The sequence below is a fragment of the Perissodus microlepis genome, chromosome 7 (genome assembly GCF_051167445.1).
Source record: "Perissodus microlepis isolate ML-2025 ecotype Zambia chromosome 7, ASM5116744v1, whole genome shotgun sequence".
Classification (NCBI taxonomy): Eukaryota; Metazoa; Chordata; class Actinopteri; order Cichliformes; family Cichlidae; genus Perissodus; species Perissodus microlepis.
In genome coordinates this window covers 40,479,946-40,497,305 of record NC_140467.1, presented here as the reverse complement: position 1 = coordinate 40,497,305, position 17,360 = coordinate 40,479,946, and the positions used below count along the sequence as shown (strand labels likewise).

Genomic DNA, 17,360 nt, shown 5'->3' with positions numbered 1-17,360 from the left:
ATCGAATCATTATCATGAATACTAAAATGTCTGTCAGTGAAATATGATGAAACTGAGTGAAGTAGCAGAAATGCCAGGTCCAGTTAAACTTTCTCTAGGCTTAGAATCGCACGATCAGCGGTGTCAAAATCAGAAGTTAGAAATGTGCTAAAAGGGGGAGGGAAAGACTTAAATAATCATGTACGCACTCAGAGGAAACTGACTGATTAATTGGTAAGCCAACGAATGCAGAGGAAATAACAGGAAGGAGAAGTATTTAACAAATCTTGTTGAAATTGTGTCCTTGGGGAAAGATGATGGGTGCACTTAAGTAATTATATCTTTGAGATCTTGTGGGAATTGGATTAAACTCAGACAACAGGACAAGGCAGGTAACTCATTCAGAGGGATGAGCTCCAAGGTGGGAATCTGCAATAAGATCTTGCCAACAGCAAAACTGAGAAAGTTGTCCCAGGCATCGTAAAGCATGACTAGCTCAAGGATTCAGGACCAGCTTAATAATACACTACAGTATATTCTGATGAAGAGAAAGACTAAAGCCACGGTTAAGCGAAAAATACAAATTTTCTCTTGAGAAAAGGACGTTTTGTCAACTGTTCGTCGTGGTCCAGTATAAAAACAAATTCAATGCTCAAAATGTAAAACTCCAAGTGCATAAGATGACAGAATATTTTTTAATGTTAATGGCTCACATTCCTACTGTTCCTTATCACCCGACTCTGTAGTCCTCTGTAGCTTATCTATGTTTTTATTTTACATTTTACCTACGATCTGTTTGACTGTAATGGATCAGACTGTGTTAGTCAGTCTAACTTTGCCCTTCCAGAAAACATGGATTTAATTATTTTCTAGGCACTTAAACAACTTAGCAAAGAGCTTATTTTAAATTGTATTTTTTAGACACATTGTTATTAGCAGACTGCTGCCAAAACAAAATATGTTGCCATTTCTTTAGCAGATTCCATGAAAAATGGTAAAGATTACATTAAAGGCAATTTTGCAGACATAAAATAGTATTTTTGCATCAATGGGATTCCTGAAGCGCTATTATCCAAAAACTTAGCATATCCTGGCATGGTGTGCTTTGGGTTCTTAAAGATTTTGAGGAAATTGGACTAGTGGGGGACAAAAGAAAAACTGCAGGCCTAAAAACCAAAAACCTACAGCAGATGAACACTACCTCAAAGTCCTGTCCTTAAGAAATCTTCCAAAGATCTGAGCATAAGAGAGACATCGGGCCCTTCAGTTTATCTTCAGAAAAGAAATGGTCTCAAAGGAAGGGTGGCTGCCAAGAAGCCATTATTAAGGAACCAGGGAGGGAGGGCTAAGGTGTGCCACATTACACAAAGAACAGGACTAAAAATGAGTGGCAACAGGTTTGGCAACAGATAAAAATTTTGACAAAAAGACTTTAGCACAGTCTTGCACGATGTCAACATTAACTTAATAATAACTAATTAATGACTTTGACCCGTCCTATGCGTGGCTCATTCGGGACATAACAAAGAAGGGAGATCCACACAGAAACAACTTTACCAGGGTGCAAACTGACAGAAATGCACCAGCCTTCTGCGAAGAGGGAGACCGGCATCTTGGAAAGAGACCACCTTATACAGGCATCAAAACAGGTGAAGTCTCTTCTTTAATGGATAGCAGGAGGAGGTGTTAATGAGGACCTGAACAAGAGGAAACATCAAGGCTGTATAATCCATAACCAACACCCACCCCCCCACAAACAGGGTCTTTGGAACATGATACTCGTGAAAGTACGTCAGCCATTACATTATCTCAATGTAATGTTACATTGGCTTACAGCTAATATAAAAGGCCGAAGGAACGACAACCAAGCTACCAGTTGCTGTTTCATATGCTGTTAATGGGTGATGATCTGTATGAACAGTTACTGGCAGTGATGATCTAACACACACTTCAATGCCCAAATAAGTGCCACTGTTTCCTTCTTGACCACTGAATAGTTAAGCTGCTGCTGGCTGAATCAGCGTGAAAAGAAGCAGACGCCAAGGCCGAGGCGTCACTCTCCTTAAACCAGCTTTATTTTACAATTGTTTTAGCTTCTTGACAGTAACTACCCAGCACCGCACAGTAAACAGGCTCAAAGTTAACGACCACCTGTTGAACATAGTGGAGCATTTAGCAGTTAATGAGACAGACATTTCCCCGAGGATGCAGGAAGAGAGAATATTGGGTTTATTGTTGTCAGCTGAGTAGATGATAATGTTGCTGTTTTTTTGTCTGACAGAAGAGCAAACAGGCCAGCTGTTACCTAAAATGTTCATAGTGATCTTTTATCAATATGTTTAACAGTTAATTTAGGTTTAAGAGAAAGTAAAAAAAAAAACCCAAAGCATAACTCAGACTGAGAAGTCAAAGCGTCGGCGTCACGTCACTTATTACCTATAAAATGGATTTTTATTGCTGTAAAATGAGCTCAGTGTCCGACTTTAGATTACTAAAGTTTGGCAGTTAATTTAAATTGCAACAGAAAGAACAAGCACATTTGAAATTCAATAATTTCTAATCATCTTGGTCTAGAAGTGCTAAAGTGCTTCAAGGAATTTAAGTAGATAGTAAAAAAAATAAAATAAAAGCAGCATTTACACAAACCTGAATTCTGAGCTAACTTCATTAAAACACTGTAAGCTGCAGCGAACGGGATTTTCTTGGCACTGGTTGGCACCCCCCTTTATGGAGTACAGGCGAAGAAGAAGAGGCAGATGCCTGATTACCAAATGAAAGAGTCTGATTTGATTTTTTTTTGATGTACATTTCACCCTTCATCACAGGCAGTGAAACACTAGCCTTGAAGGCTGGAACATCTAACAAGGTAAGATGATTCACTGCCAGCATCTTTTCTCTCTTGCTCACAGTAAGAATCTGTGTTTTTAACACTAGTGCGGTCTTCCATCAGGCCGTCACCACCGCTGAGCAATTCGTAGCTGGAAGCACGAGTCTTTGCACAGAGAATTTTATTTGCTTAAATTATCTCTTCTAAGTCAGCGTTTGTCTGTGTAAGACAATTGTGTGGCTTGAAGAGATCAATAGAGGTCATGAAGAAAAGAGCGCTCCTCTGATCCCTCTTTTCTTTAGCAACCTGCTCCCATTAATCACGACCACATTGACCCAGACGATGCTCTGAACTTCTGGAGCATCACGTCATCATGCCGTGACACTGATGCAGGCTGTTGGGAGATGTAATTGAAGCAAATTGAGTTGCAGTAACATATGTTTCCTAGTTTTAGGGCAAAAGCAAACAGAGAAATTGAACTATCACCCTGCCTGCAGACTTGGACTATGTGTCTTCATTGATTGGGTTTTTGTCTAAATTAAGTAGTCAATATACTTTTATTTGACAAGGAAATTGCATTATATAACAGTCACAATGGATTGTTTCAAGGAGCTATCGCACCAATATCACATCTTCAGGTGTTTCTTTTTTCAAAAGAAAGGTTTAGCATTTTGGGAAATACGATTTTGTGAGCATTATCATCTCATCTAAGGCAAGAAGGCAAATAATACTCGCAAAATATCAGACATTATAATAAAATAATATATAATAATAATATAATATAAAATAACTATTATTGACTGCGCATGCATAAATTGGATTTAGATTCTTTTTTTTTTTTAGCCATTTTTAGTTCAGTTTTAGCTATGCTTCTTATTTTGCAAGCACATCCTGCAGTTGACTAATAAATATAAATAGTTTACAAAAAGTAAAAGTAGAAGGTATTGCCTTTCCTTATGAAATGGAGTGGAATAGAAACCCCTCAGTAGAAGTTAAAGACTATAAAAATGCGCTTCCACGCAAAAGAGCATGCCCACAACCCTAGAAATCTCATCTCTGTTTCATTGCGTCGCAATTACTCTTCCACCGATTGTCATTGGTGCAGCTGTTAGCTGACATCACAAATTATAGTGGTGCTTTGTGGTCTGGTGGAGACATTTATTTCAGCTTCTGATCGGCACAAATCAAAAGGAAACATTTTGCTGTCGGCTAAAATACTTTAATCACCCTAAATATGGTGCTATTTCCCTCTGGTCTTTTAAATTTAAAGACTCAATTCTTGTAAAAAAAAAAAAAAAAAAAAAGCCCCATGGCATAGTAAAAATAGTACAATTAGATCAATAAATGTCAACAGTGAACAATAAACGGCTTGTGCTAATTGCTGAAAAAAAAACCTGATTTCCTCGGTTTGGGTAGGACATTGGAGTGGATTCTTTGTTTGTGGCGGTTGGAAGAGATGAAAGAAGGTCTTTTATGCTTCCTAACAAGCTTGTGAAAACAGTCAATGCTGCTGTAGTCACCACACTGAAGCCACAGCATGTTATATTCTTAGTTCGAACAGATAAAATATTGATAATACAATCTGGAACATGAATAAAAGGTAGGAGGCGCAGCTTGGTTCCAAAGTACAATCAGCAATCTTGTTTTGAATACAAAAACCTTGGTGAGTACGGAAGTTCAAAACTGTTCTCAAGCACTTTTCATTTTGTTAAAGTTTTGTTGACGCAGACCATTTCAGGCTCTTTATTTCATAGTACTCTGGAAGTGTCTCACAAATGTCTCACAGAAACAGATCATCCTTCAGTTTTTTATGTTCTTTTCATTCAGGCACACTCTTTAAGTAATACAACTCACCGGCCACGTTGTTGGCTTCAAGTTCTCATCAGCTTTTTATTGCAAATATCTAATCAGCCAGTCACATGGTCGAAACTCAGTGCATTTAGTCGTGTAGACATGGTCAAAAGGTTTAAATTAAGTTTCAGAATAGGGTCGAAAGGTGATATAAGGGAGTTTGAACGTAGCACGGTTGTGCTTGTAGGGTTTACAGAGAATGGTTTGAAAAAGGAGAAAATATCCAGTGAGCAGCGTTCCTATGGGTGAAAATGCCTTGTTGATGCCAGTTGTCAGAGTAGAGTGGTCAGTCTGCTTCGTGCTGTTGGGAAAGCAACAGAAACTAAAATAACTGCTCCTTATGACCAAGGTATGCAGAAGAGCATTATGTTAAACACTGAAGCAGGTTGGGTACAGCAGCAGAAGGCCACACTGGGTGCAACAGCTTGCACGTGCTCACCAAAATGGGACAACAGAAGATTGGATAAATGTTGCCTGGTCCGACGAGTCTCAAAATCTGCTGTTATCTCTGGGTGGTAGGTTCAGAATTTGGCTTAAACAACATAAAGGCTGATCATGCCTATCCCATATCTCTGAAACTGGTCATGCAACATGTAGCACCTGTATAAAAAAGGCCAAAGCAGACTGTGCTTCCTCAGGAGGCTGAGGTCTTTCAACATCTGCAGGAAGCTCCTGAGGATGTTTTACCAGTCGGTGGTTGCTGGAGTACTGTTCTATGCTGTTGTGTGCTGGGGGAGCAGCACAGCAAAGAAGGACTCATCCAGGCTGGGAAAACTAATCAGGAAGGCTGGCTCTGTGGTCGGCATGAAGCTGGACACTCTGGTGACAGCGGCAGAGAAAAGGACATTAAAGAAACTGCTGGACATTATGGACAATGCTGGGCATCCTCTGCACACGGTCGTGAATAATCAGAGGAGCCTATTCAGTAATAGGTTGCTTCTCCCAAAGTCAAGAACCAACAGACTTAAAAACTCCTTTGTCCCACACGCCATCAAGCTGTTTAACTCCTTGTTGGAGGAGAGAGGGAGGGGAAACAGGGGGACAAAGGAGGGCGGGAACAACTGAGCTTTAGTGCTTTTTTTCACTGTGCAATATTCACAATATTCTTTCTTATATTCGACTGTGCAATAATCACTGTGCAATAGACTCACTCAAATGTGCAATCCACTGGTATTCCTATTTATCCCTATTATATATTCTGTATTTATATTATGTGGTATATTTATGCTTATATCCTTACTCTCATTCCCCTTTATTGTATCTGTAACATGCAACTTCTGTCGGTGCTGTGCTACTGGAAACAGAATTTCCCGGAGGAACCCACCCGAGGGATTAATAACGTTTCATCTAATCTAACCTAATCTAATTAAGACTGCAGTGTGCCCATCTTCTGATGGCTACTTCCAGTAGGATAAGCCACCGTGTCACAAAGCTCAAATCATCTCAAACTGATTTCTTGAGCATGATACTGAGTTCACTGTAATTAAATGGCCCCCATAGTCACCAGATCTCAATCCAAAAGAACACCTTGGGATGTGATGGAAAGGGCCAACAAACGCAGCCAACAAATCTGCAGCATCTGTGAAAGATGTAGCTAATAAAGTGTGTTCCTTACCTGGTGACCTGAAGGTCCAGGCCTCGTCATCATCAAAGTGTGTATCCCCAGCAGTAAACCTCTCTCCAGGGAAAAAGGCATGTGCCACTGTGCCACCTGGCCCATCAAAGGGGTATCCATCGTTGTGGTCAGCCTTAGTGAAGTCGATTTGAATATCTGCATCACTGCCAGCTACTTCATGAAAGTTAAGGGGCGCAATATCGCTCCAGACCTTCAGGGCGTAGTACATGAGGGCTCGAACAGTGTCCCTGCCCAGTAAAGCCGAATCCTTAGGAAAGGTCCTGACTCTGTGAGAGAAAACAGAGATCACATATATGCTGAGAAAGAATGTGAAATAGATGGATCGATCTATCCACAGTATAGATCGAGTTCTTCATTTCAAATGCCACCAAACTTTTCAAGACTTTTTTTTTAGATTTCTTTTCTTTCTTCTTTTTCTTTTCTTTTTTTTTTTACACATCATGAAGACGTTTTACAGAAATATCATTTATATCTGTCAAATACTGAAAAGTAATATAGTTTTTATGAACTCTGCTAATCAGACTAATCAAAATCTCCTTTTTGATCTTTCATGATTTACAGCAACATTTCATTACTTTTTCACTGTGGAGTCGCTGCTCTTTATAGCAGCGGTCCCCAACCCCCGGGCCTCGGACCGGTACCGGTCCGTGAGTCGTTTGGTACCGGGCCGCGAGAGTTGAGGCTCAGGTGTGAAATGTATAGTTTTCAGGGTTTTTATCGGTTTTCAGCGTTATTTTGTTATCGTTTTTATCGTTTACTCGGTTTTCCTTGGTATTTTCACATGTGTTATGAATAAATTTTCTTTTTTTCGGTACCGGTACTAGTTTTATTTTGTTGTATTTATCCGCGACACCTTAAAGGCCGGTCCGTGACAATATTGTCGGGCATAAACCGGTCCGTGGTGCAAAAAAGGTTGGGGACCGCTGCTTTATAGTACTGTATAAGAAGTGCTGCATTACAAATACTCAGTTTCTCTGCCAAGATAGGCGACTCTTTTCATCCGACTTCTGGTACAGCTTTAATGTTATTGATTAGAACATTTTTCTGGGAAAGTGAACTCTCTACTTTGAAAGAAGAACATTTTATTCTTGTTTTTATGAAAGTATAGTACACTAAATGTAACTCGTGTGAGTGCCAAATGAAGCACTCTGCACTCTTTTTTTTCCATCTTAAATTGAAGTTAATCCATATTTCATTTATTTATATACTTCAAAGGATATCGTACATTAATTTACATCAATAAAGTGAATGTATCAAATTCTGATGAAAGGATTTGGTCCTTGGCCTTTCCTGCTTCACAGAATAACAGCAGTGAAATCTCACTACATTTATTCCAGTATAGTGTTTTTTTAGCTATACTTTGGCTGCTTTCTCAGCTGATATCAACAAACATAAAGAGTTATAATGTATTAACGTAACAGTTTTTTTTCTTTTTTTATTACAAGGAGAAGAAAAGATATGAGATGCTTCAACATTTTGAAAGAATAAACAGCCTCATGTGTGGGGTCTATATACAGGTAAGGTATAAAGTTTCATGTTACAGTTGTGCTTAACAATTCTACGAATGGAAAAAAAGATAAATGAACAACAAAGTTATTTTTTTTTTGCTGCAGTGATTTTCAAACTTGTTTTTTCAATGCCAGCCTTCCTCTTTTTCATTGTACTTTTGTTTTTCTGAGTTTTTTGCTAATATTCCCAGCAAAACAAAGTCATTCCTGAGGCTCCATTAATATTTCTGGCAGTGCTTTTCCATTGGGTTAAACATTATTAACTCAAACATTAATGAGAATTTAGGGGCGAGTGCTTTTGCACTGGTTTAAATTAGCATACTTCTAACATAAAGTAGGCAAAATTATCCCCATCTATATTTCTCTATAGCAAGCAAACTATAAGCTAGTATTCAGTGCTTAACATGAATGCCGGATGGATGTACCATTTCTACACACTATGGTGTGAAAGGTCTGTAGCTACCTTTACTCTTAGGAAAACAACTATGCCCTGTGACCCAGCAAGTACACTTTCAAAATGAATCAATATAGGAAACATATCCAACAAAGTTTGAAACTGTGACCTCATGAGAGCTTATTTTCACCCATCTTTAAAGCCTTTGCTCTCCTCAGGACCTGCTAAGTGTTTTCTGATAACTTGAGTCATAAAACCTTTCAAGCTACATTCAGTCCTTTCATCCCCACATGAGCTGGAGAAGCAGCTGTTCAGACGATTCAGATCATAGCTCACGGTCACTGGACCTTTACAGTCAGGCAACCTCCTGAACACCTGCCAGAGGAGATCACAGCAATCAGAGCAGCGAGGTCTCTCTAATCCTTTAAATCACTTCTCAAGACACATGTGCAGGTTCTGTTTCAGTTTTGTTTTCATTTATCACCGCTTACCTTTTATCCAGTCTTTATTGGGACTGGTATTTTTTGTTTTGTACTATGATGGACAAGACAGTTTTAGTTCAATAAAACGTTATTTTGTAGCCGGCAACTCTACTGTTGAGTTTACACTCTGCTCTGATAGTGTTGTGTTTGGCCAAGGCTGTTTTCAGCAGCTGTTTTCAGCAAAGAAAGCTCTAAAAACCCACTACATAAACAGTAGCACTGAGATATTACAAACAGAGACTTCTTCTCAATAGCTGGTGGAGGACAAAACAGAGCTAAAAGTTGAGTATGTGGCTAGGGAAGTGTAATAAACATGCCTCCTAATTAAGCACAATTTCAACCAAAAAATGGTAGCTGTATAAGTAACAAATGATTTCCTCATGAGGTTCTCAATCTTACAGTCATGACAGCTGCAGTATACACAGTACAAATCCACTACAGTCCTCTATAATTAGTTCTTTAACTTCTGGGAGCAGCGTGAAAAATAGCAGACGTGCTGGTTAAGAGATGCACATGGAGACTAATCTGAAGGGGACAGCTGCCAAATTTAAGTAAAGTAAGGGAAGGGACAGTTAGGCTAAGCTAAGGTATGGTAAGTTTTTTTGCATTTTAAAGTAAGCTTTCAGTACCCTGAGGTCTAAGTCATCACTGATGATGACCTCACTCCTAGCCCCCAAAACCTAACCCTATGTTTTGGAGACAAGGAAAAACTGACTTTTATGGAAAAAATAAAATAAAAAAATTGATGCCTCTCCAAATCTCAAAACTATGTCTGAACATTTTGATTTCTAAAACAGTTTTAAATGCATAAATTGCAAATAAACAACACACAGTTTTGGCCCTGCGACAGGCTGGTGAATTGTCCAGGGTGTACTAAACCTGTCGCCCTGTGGTGGCTGGGATCGGCTGGCTGGATGGATGGGAGCGACCTGGCCAATCAGATAGCAGAAATTGCTCTTTGGCCTGTTGCCATAACTCTCTGCTAATTGTGACTGATTGACAGTTTCAATAATAAACCCAGTTTAATTGTATTCAAGTTTTTTATTGTACTATTGTGGATTAGTAGCACCATTTCTAACCCACAATACAGTTTAACATCATCAAGTTCAAAACTGATAGAAAATGAACTAAAAGATAAATAAATGAAAGCATTTGTGCTGTTACGCATGTTAATTTAGATGTATTAAAATTTTAGCTTAAACAAATCAAAGGTTTCGACTTTTTCCCCATGTTGCATAACATAGTGTGATTGGGTCATCAATGACGAAGATTCGTGGTTTAAGCATGCTTTTTTGTTGGTCCCACGTTTGCATAGCGTAACACGCTGGTTTACGGACCTTCGTCTACATGTTGTAGCGATTCACAGCGACCAGCCGCGGAGAAGAAAGAAGTCTATAAAACAGCTGAAATGAATACAAGTGATAAAAAACAATGAAAAGTGCCCAATGCAGGCAAGTCTGCGCTTCTCAAGCTGTTTAAAAAAAAATCTTATGTCTATTCGCTCTTTCCCTTTTCGCAGTGAACTCCGTAGTTCTTTCCACCTTTCAACATCAGTATTTGACCTTGGTCCTCAGAGAACTGCACACAAGCACGTTTGCGTAGGCTGCATACAGTACCCATCCGCACAGCATCTGCGTAGGCAAATACCTACGCAAATGGACACAACTGCAGTACTATAAAATAGGCTTTAAGTCTCAGAGGGTTAATAGCACTGAATCTCTTTAATGATTTTTTTATACCCTTGTATAAACTAGACGGGCGCTCTGAAAGTGCATCCTCAGTCAACACCAATGTCTTGATCCTGATTCATTTTCTCCCTGTTTCACATTCCCACCACGTTTCACGATATACGGTTTTGTAGTGTTTTTGTGTGATCCTGATACTACACGCACAAAACATATGAAAACATATATTCACCTTGGTTTGTAACTTGGCAGGGGAAAAAATATCCAGTGGAGTAATAATGAATATGGAGCATGTTTATCCCTTAAGTCTAAAACAGAAACTATCACCTATAACATCACACCTCTCTGATGAAATCCCTTCGAGGACTTGACAGCTAACATTAATAGTTTCAGCCCATATCAAGAGATATTTACTCCTGATCCTCACTGCAGCGAACACTTGAGCTGCCTGTTCTGCTGTTATCACATGCCTTTAACACATCCAGTGATGCGAATGGGTTCATTAATTAGCAAATATGTCTATATCAACATGTTGTCGCAAAACACATGGTCGGCATTAACAATGTTTAAAGCAATAAGGAAATAGCAGCTTGAAAATGGGATTTTTCTTATTAATATGCAAATGTATGCAGCAAAGTCACCTCAAAATCTAATCGGATCATCTATTCTGTGGGGAAACTTGCAGTGTACAGTAGTGCAGAATTTTTCTTGCCTTGATTTATATGGGAAAATGTGGCTGTGCAGTCCATTTGTTCATGCTGCCTGAGCATCTGAGCCTCACTGCTAACCACAGTTAGCCAAGGTCACTGCAAATGGCTCAGCCTCCACAGACAATTCACCTGCTTATTAGACCTAATTCAAACAGACAAGGGTGGGTGATTGTGTATGTCTGCGCGTTTGGGTGGATGTTTGTGAGAATGAAAGATGGGGAAGTGCGACGGTGTGTAAGTGTCCAAATATCCAAATGTGTGCGTAGCATCGAGCTGTAAGTGAGTGTGTATGGGTCTGTGTATATGTGCTAATTGCAGGTAAGTCCACCAAGGTCAGAGCATTCCTGCCCAGCATCTCAGATGAACTGAGGAGTCTCTGGGTGATGCTTGTGTTTACATACAGTATGGTGCAAAGGGGCATAAAAATGAGGCGGTTGTCATTTCTCTGTAGTGCTTCCCTTAAATATGATCTTTACAGATCATGGCACGGATCTGACAGCATCTCAAACATGCACCTTGATTTTAACAGCCTTATCGATTATATTTCAGTAAAGCAAATAACTTTACTCACACGTGATGTTTATTAAACACCTTGGCCTCAATAAATCCACGTCAGTGTAGGGGCTTTATGATACAGTTACAACACACCCAAGCTTAACTTTACTTTTTGGAAAATTTACCTCAAAGAGATTCACAGATTTTCCACCCAGGTAAAGTCATATCGGGTTAATGTATCACTCATTTCATTTAAATCAGAAGTGATTGGGTAGTTTGCTCAGTTGCTGTGTAAACTGACTGAGTATGTTTAGATTAACATTTGAGGGTAACTATTTTCCTTTTACAGTAGTATGCAAAAGTCTTGAGCCACCCCTCATTTCTTTATATTTTGCTAGGGAAATGGGAAATATATGCAATGGTTTATTGACACATTTGCAGTATAGGTCTTGTAATTTTTTTTAAGTAGTCTTCAGGAATACTTCTCCAGGCCTTCTTTGTTCTCTGCCAGGATGATCCTACATTGCTTCAGTTGTTCTGTTGTGGGGAGCTGGGGAGGCCAGTCTTTGACTGATAGAGCTCCATGATGTGTTTTTCTATCCAGGTATGCTTTTCCTGCAATGACAGTGTGTTTGGGATCAATACCAATCAGATGCTTTCCAAATGGTACTGGATGGTGAATCAAAATCAGATGATACTTTTCTGTGTTCATAATTCCATCAATTTTGACAAAATCCCCAACACCACAGGTTGAAATACAACCCTAAACACTGACAGCGCATCAGTCTTTTTATTTTATTTATTTATTTTTTTGTTACAAATATCTGCAGACCTTGCTCCTGACCTCCTCTGTACATACTGACAATGATGAAAAAAAGATCAAACTGGGATTTCTCTGTTGCCACTGATTTTCAGTCCAAGTCCTCTGTAATTTAGCATACCTAAGTGTTTTCTCCATGTTTCCCTTTCTTAAGAATGGCTTCTTGAGAGACACCAATCTGCTGTAGATGGATGAAATGATACACCAGATGCATCTCTCAGTTCCTGTGTCAGGTCTTTGCTGGATTTTGTCCTGTTTCTTAAGAATATGACTTTCAGCTACTGTTCATCTGCTACGAATTCTTTTGTCCTCCAGTTGTCTCAATATTTTTTTACAGACACACTGCACACCGTGCTGAAATATGCAATGTTTTAGACTAACATATCTTTGGGAATCACCTTGCTGGTGAAAAAATACTATTTTATGCCTGTTAGACCATCTTTGACACTTTTCATAGATTCAACTAAAAAACAAAAGGATCAACTCGTGTGTTTTTGAAACTGATAGTGACAGTACCGTAGACAAAGGTTAAGAGCCTGGGCACTATAGGGACCTTAGAAATGTGTAATGTATACACTTTTTAAAAGTATTTAATATATCTTCATACAAATTAAACACACATGCATGTCTCCAACACCAGATAAGCTGGGATAAAAACTCTTCATTCGCCCTCCTTTTTTTCCCCTTTTTTTAATTTCAGGGAGGATATTAAATTATAGAATCACACTTTGAGTCTGGCTGTTATTTGTAGCTGTGGGGTCTACAGACTTTTTTTGGCATCATCTCTGCAGCCACATGGCCCCAAACACCACCTGAAAGCTATGCCAACACTCATTACTAATTCTGCTGCAGCTGCTCATTAAACCACACTTCAATTCTCACATCCACCTGTAAAGAGATCAGTCTCCCTTAGGGAGGACTTATTATCATCACTTTCCAATCCCTGCAGTGCTAAGATTAATGGCACCATCTGAGAAAAGAAAAGGTCGTAGCCTGGGTGCAATATATAGTATTATCTATATTCACATATAACCACGATCCATTCCGCCCGAGTTGTTCAATGTGTAATGTGTTCAAAGCATCAGGTTGGGATTTTAAGGGCAGTAATGGAATCACACGTATCACTGAAGGATTTTTCAGGTCAGCATTGAAAAAATAAGCTTGTGGATGATCAAGATAACGGCCGTGTGATCGTGCCGTAAATGTCGGTTTTCTTGAAATCGTCAGACCGTGACTCACGAGCAGTTACAGAGCGATAAGCGCATGAGCCAGCAGTTTGTAAAAACAAAACAACAAAAAAAAGTGCAGATGTAAGAGTTTTTGGCAGCAGCGTATAACAGTAGTCATCAGAGGCTCAGCGGCTGAAGGGCTGTTTAGCAGCAACAGAGCTCCTGAGTGTGCATCATTGACTCACAAATAAATACCTGAGAACGGAGTGTACTGTCAGACGTTTTCACATCAATCAAACAGAACAGGTTTATAAAGAACTGCTAACATCAAAGTGCACACTGAGCAGGCAGTGCTGGACAGGCTGTGGATCTTTTGCTGCGGAGCTTAAGTGGCGGGCAGAGGATAGAGTAGAAGGGAAAACAAAGAGAGGGGAACGAATGATGGAGAAACGAGTGTAAGCAAGCAAAGAAATCATATATGCAAGTAGCCAAGGTTACCTTCAGGCATTCAGTCATTAGATTTATAGATGTGATCATGTTTAAATCATAAAAGCACACAGAATATTACTGCTTAAAAAACAGTTTTTCAAACACCAATCCGACACTCAAGTATTCTCATTCGAGATTTATTTCCCCATCAAAAAAGAACATTTTCAATTTACCGAGTCGTAAGAAAAGGAAAGTCATTAAATATATCTATGTATATATATATGTATATATATATATATATATATATATATATATATATGTAAAGCTCAGTTTGTAGCACTTTATAGTATGGCCCGCACTAAGGGTGTAATTTCCCTGTAATTAAAAGTAATTTCAATGGATTTGATATGAAATTATAATAATAATTATTTTCATCTACAAATATGTAAATTTGGTAGCTATAATAACAGGAAACAAATAAAAAATACACACTTTAAGTAATTTTAAGTAGCACATAACTTTATGTATTTTACAGGCAATAAAAAATAATTAAATTGTAAGTAAATTTAAGTAGTTTTTTAAGTACTGTGCAGTTTCTTGGTAATATTGGGGAAAAACAAACAATATTTCCCCGTCTTAAGTACACTGCATTTTTCCGGGTCTGGGTTGTATTATGGATTGGATTAATCAGAAGTTTTTATAGGTATTATCCTATAACTATTATCATTTATATCTATACCTAGCCCAAAAGTATAGCATATTTAATATTGTGATTTATGAAAACACTGATTTTCTGCAAAATCATTATGAAATTGTACAAATTGTTTCCTGTGAAATAAACTTAGTTGTTAGCCCCTTACTCTAGCATACCTACCTGTAAGTATTTGCAAGTAAATTTAATTTCATTGTAATTTCAAAGACAATTTAATTACACCCTGAGTGTAATTCCCCTGTAGTGTTACACTGTTAGTGTTTTCCCTGTAAATCAGTAACAAGACTGTTAAGTTCTGGATTAGTGGTAAATGCATTTAGTTGGGCTAATTTAAACCTGGCTAGTAAAACACAAGCAGCTCAAAAGTAGTTTAAGGAGGAAAAACAGCAAATAACTGACAGGTCTTTGCTTGGAGTCAAGCTTGGAGTTTAATATTTTAGTTTTGTGCGTTATTATATTCCTTGTATGCTCTGTTCTATATATTGTTCTTCATATTCTAAGCTTATTTTCTATTTTCTTGGTTTTCTCGATATTATCCCTAGGTTGAGTTTCCTTTTGTAGTTTTAGTTATTGTTTTTTCCCCGAGGTTTTTTTCCCACCCTTCCTTGTCAAGTTTGCGTTCCTGTGTCCCCTGTTTAGTTACTTCCTGCTTCAGTCTTTTACCGGATAATCTTCTGTGCATTGTGTTTGGATTTTCTTCCCCTTGTCTCATTCATTGACTCTCTTCACCTGTCTTCTTTTCGTAAATGCCTCATGCTAATTAACTAATTAACTAACTAATTACCTAATTATCCCTGCTATTAGTATTTGATTTGGGTTACTGCTGCTTGTTGGATCGTCCCAATTTCACTTAAATAAAGGGTTAATTTGGCTTCAGGTCTGCACCCTGGGTCCAAATCATTCACCAACCATGACAGATATATTATACATACATTAACATCTTTAATTGGCTCCATGTGTATTGCAGTGAGATTTAAGATAATGGATATAATGACAAGAAAATGGAAAAGTTATTCATTGCAGAGTAATGTGATCACCCTCCTGGATGCCATGTAAATAAAATGGTTGAGGGGATTTGAGATGTTTTCCCAGTTTCAAGCTTTAAATCTCATCTAGCAAATGGAAAACTTCATTCTTTGAAAAATGCCTGTGAAATAGCATTTCTTCAAAGTCTTTAGAAAATCTAAGTCATAAATATGTAATGAGGAAGGAAATTAGTTTTGCCATTACAAACTCCATTATGCAATACTGTCCCAGAGTAATACTGGACTGAGAAAAAAGGAAGTTCAATTACAATATATTGCCTTTTTCTATTGAGATTCTGCTTTAACAGTGTTTTAGAGTTTTTAATTGTTTAAGATCCCATCGAGGAACAAGTGACTGGGACAGTGACTCTTTGCTTCATTTATTGGCGATGAACCTAAATGTTCTCGAGTCAACAAAACGGTGACCTTGGTGCTAAACAGAGACGGCAAAAAATATCAGACTGTTTGAATTTGTGATTTTCCAAGTCGGATAATTATAAGAAGCATAATATCACGGCAAAAAAGAAAAAGTTGGCACACAAATCAATACAGAAGCAAGCAGTGAGCCATGCATTTTTTACATTAAGCTAAATACCTGGATGAAAAATGCCTGTGGTAACTCAAATGCCTGAGGCAGTTGTTCTATATAGAATATTATATCAATTTACTGTGTAGCTTTATTGATAAACCATGCAATATGGAAGCCTCTTTAGATGTGAATGAATCTGAAATCAACAAATAATCCACAGGCATTTATAATAAAACCTGAATAATTGCCCCATCTGTTTCTCGGCAGAAGCCAGAGGCTGTTTCTTTTCTTTTTTCTTTTCCTCTTCTTTTTAAAAGACACCAAGTCTGTACATCTTAATTTTCAGTACATCTTGGCTGCGTTATGGTGCTACACAAATGTGAGAGCTGCGAGTAGAAAGGTGGCTTCACTGGACTGAAAAAGAAGCTGCCTTATTTCACAGAGCCAACTAGGGCCAGGCTGGAGGCAGCATAAAGCAGGTGATTGACAGCAGAAGGTTTGCAGCAGCAGGATGGAGAGAAGCAGAGTAAAAAGAGAGGCTGAGTGATATGAAAAAAAGCAAAAATGTTCCAGTCATAAAACAGCAGGATCTCACAGCTATGTGCATGCCGGTCCCCTGAAGCAGATGTTGACTCCATGGTTTCAATGTGGTGTGCTGCTGGATTGCGGCCAACTGCTTTTTCCAGGTCATCTGAGACCTTATGCGGACCACCCCCACCCCACTTGCCCCCCTAAACCACCCACCCATGTGCAGTTACATCCTCACCCACCCCACCCCTGAAAAAAAGGCTGTATCTCTGACCGAAAGCCCCAAGTGAACTGAGGATTATTTCAACAAGGAGATGCCACAGGGACAAAGTCACCAGGTAATTTGTTATCAAAAAGCTGTAACCTTTCTGCCTCCGGTGACAAGTGATTCATCCACCTGAACTCATCCGTCTTGCAGTCTGAGCAGCTGCTTTTGCTGCCACAAACCTGCTGAAGAAGCTTACTTTCCTCAGCTGATTCTGGCTGGATAAACCTGACCTGTAATCCCAGGGAATAAAGTCTGGATGATTTTCCAACATCAACTTGAGGTAGTAATCTGTTATTAATGTAGCAAAGTGGAA

At 38.7% G+C, this 17,360-nt stretch overlaps 1 protein-coding gene across 1 annotated transcript in view; it reads right to left on the bottom strand.

The window, feature by feature from the left end:
• mmp17a (matrix metallopeptidase 17a) overlaps window positions 1-17,360 on the bottom strand; it is a 103,118-nt gene that overhangs the window by 20,136 nt on the left and 65,622 nt on the right. Inside the window, exon 4 of the mRNA XM_084935039.1 lies at window positions 6,273-6,559. Coding sequence (XP_084791165.1) covers window positions 6,273-6,559 — 287 coding nt within the window. The remainder of the gene's footprint in view (window positions 1-6,272; window positions 6,560-17,360) is intronic.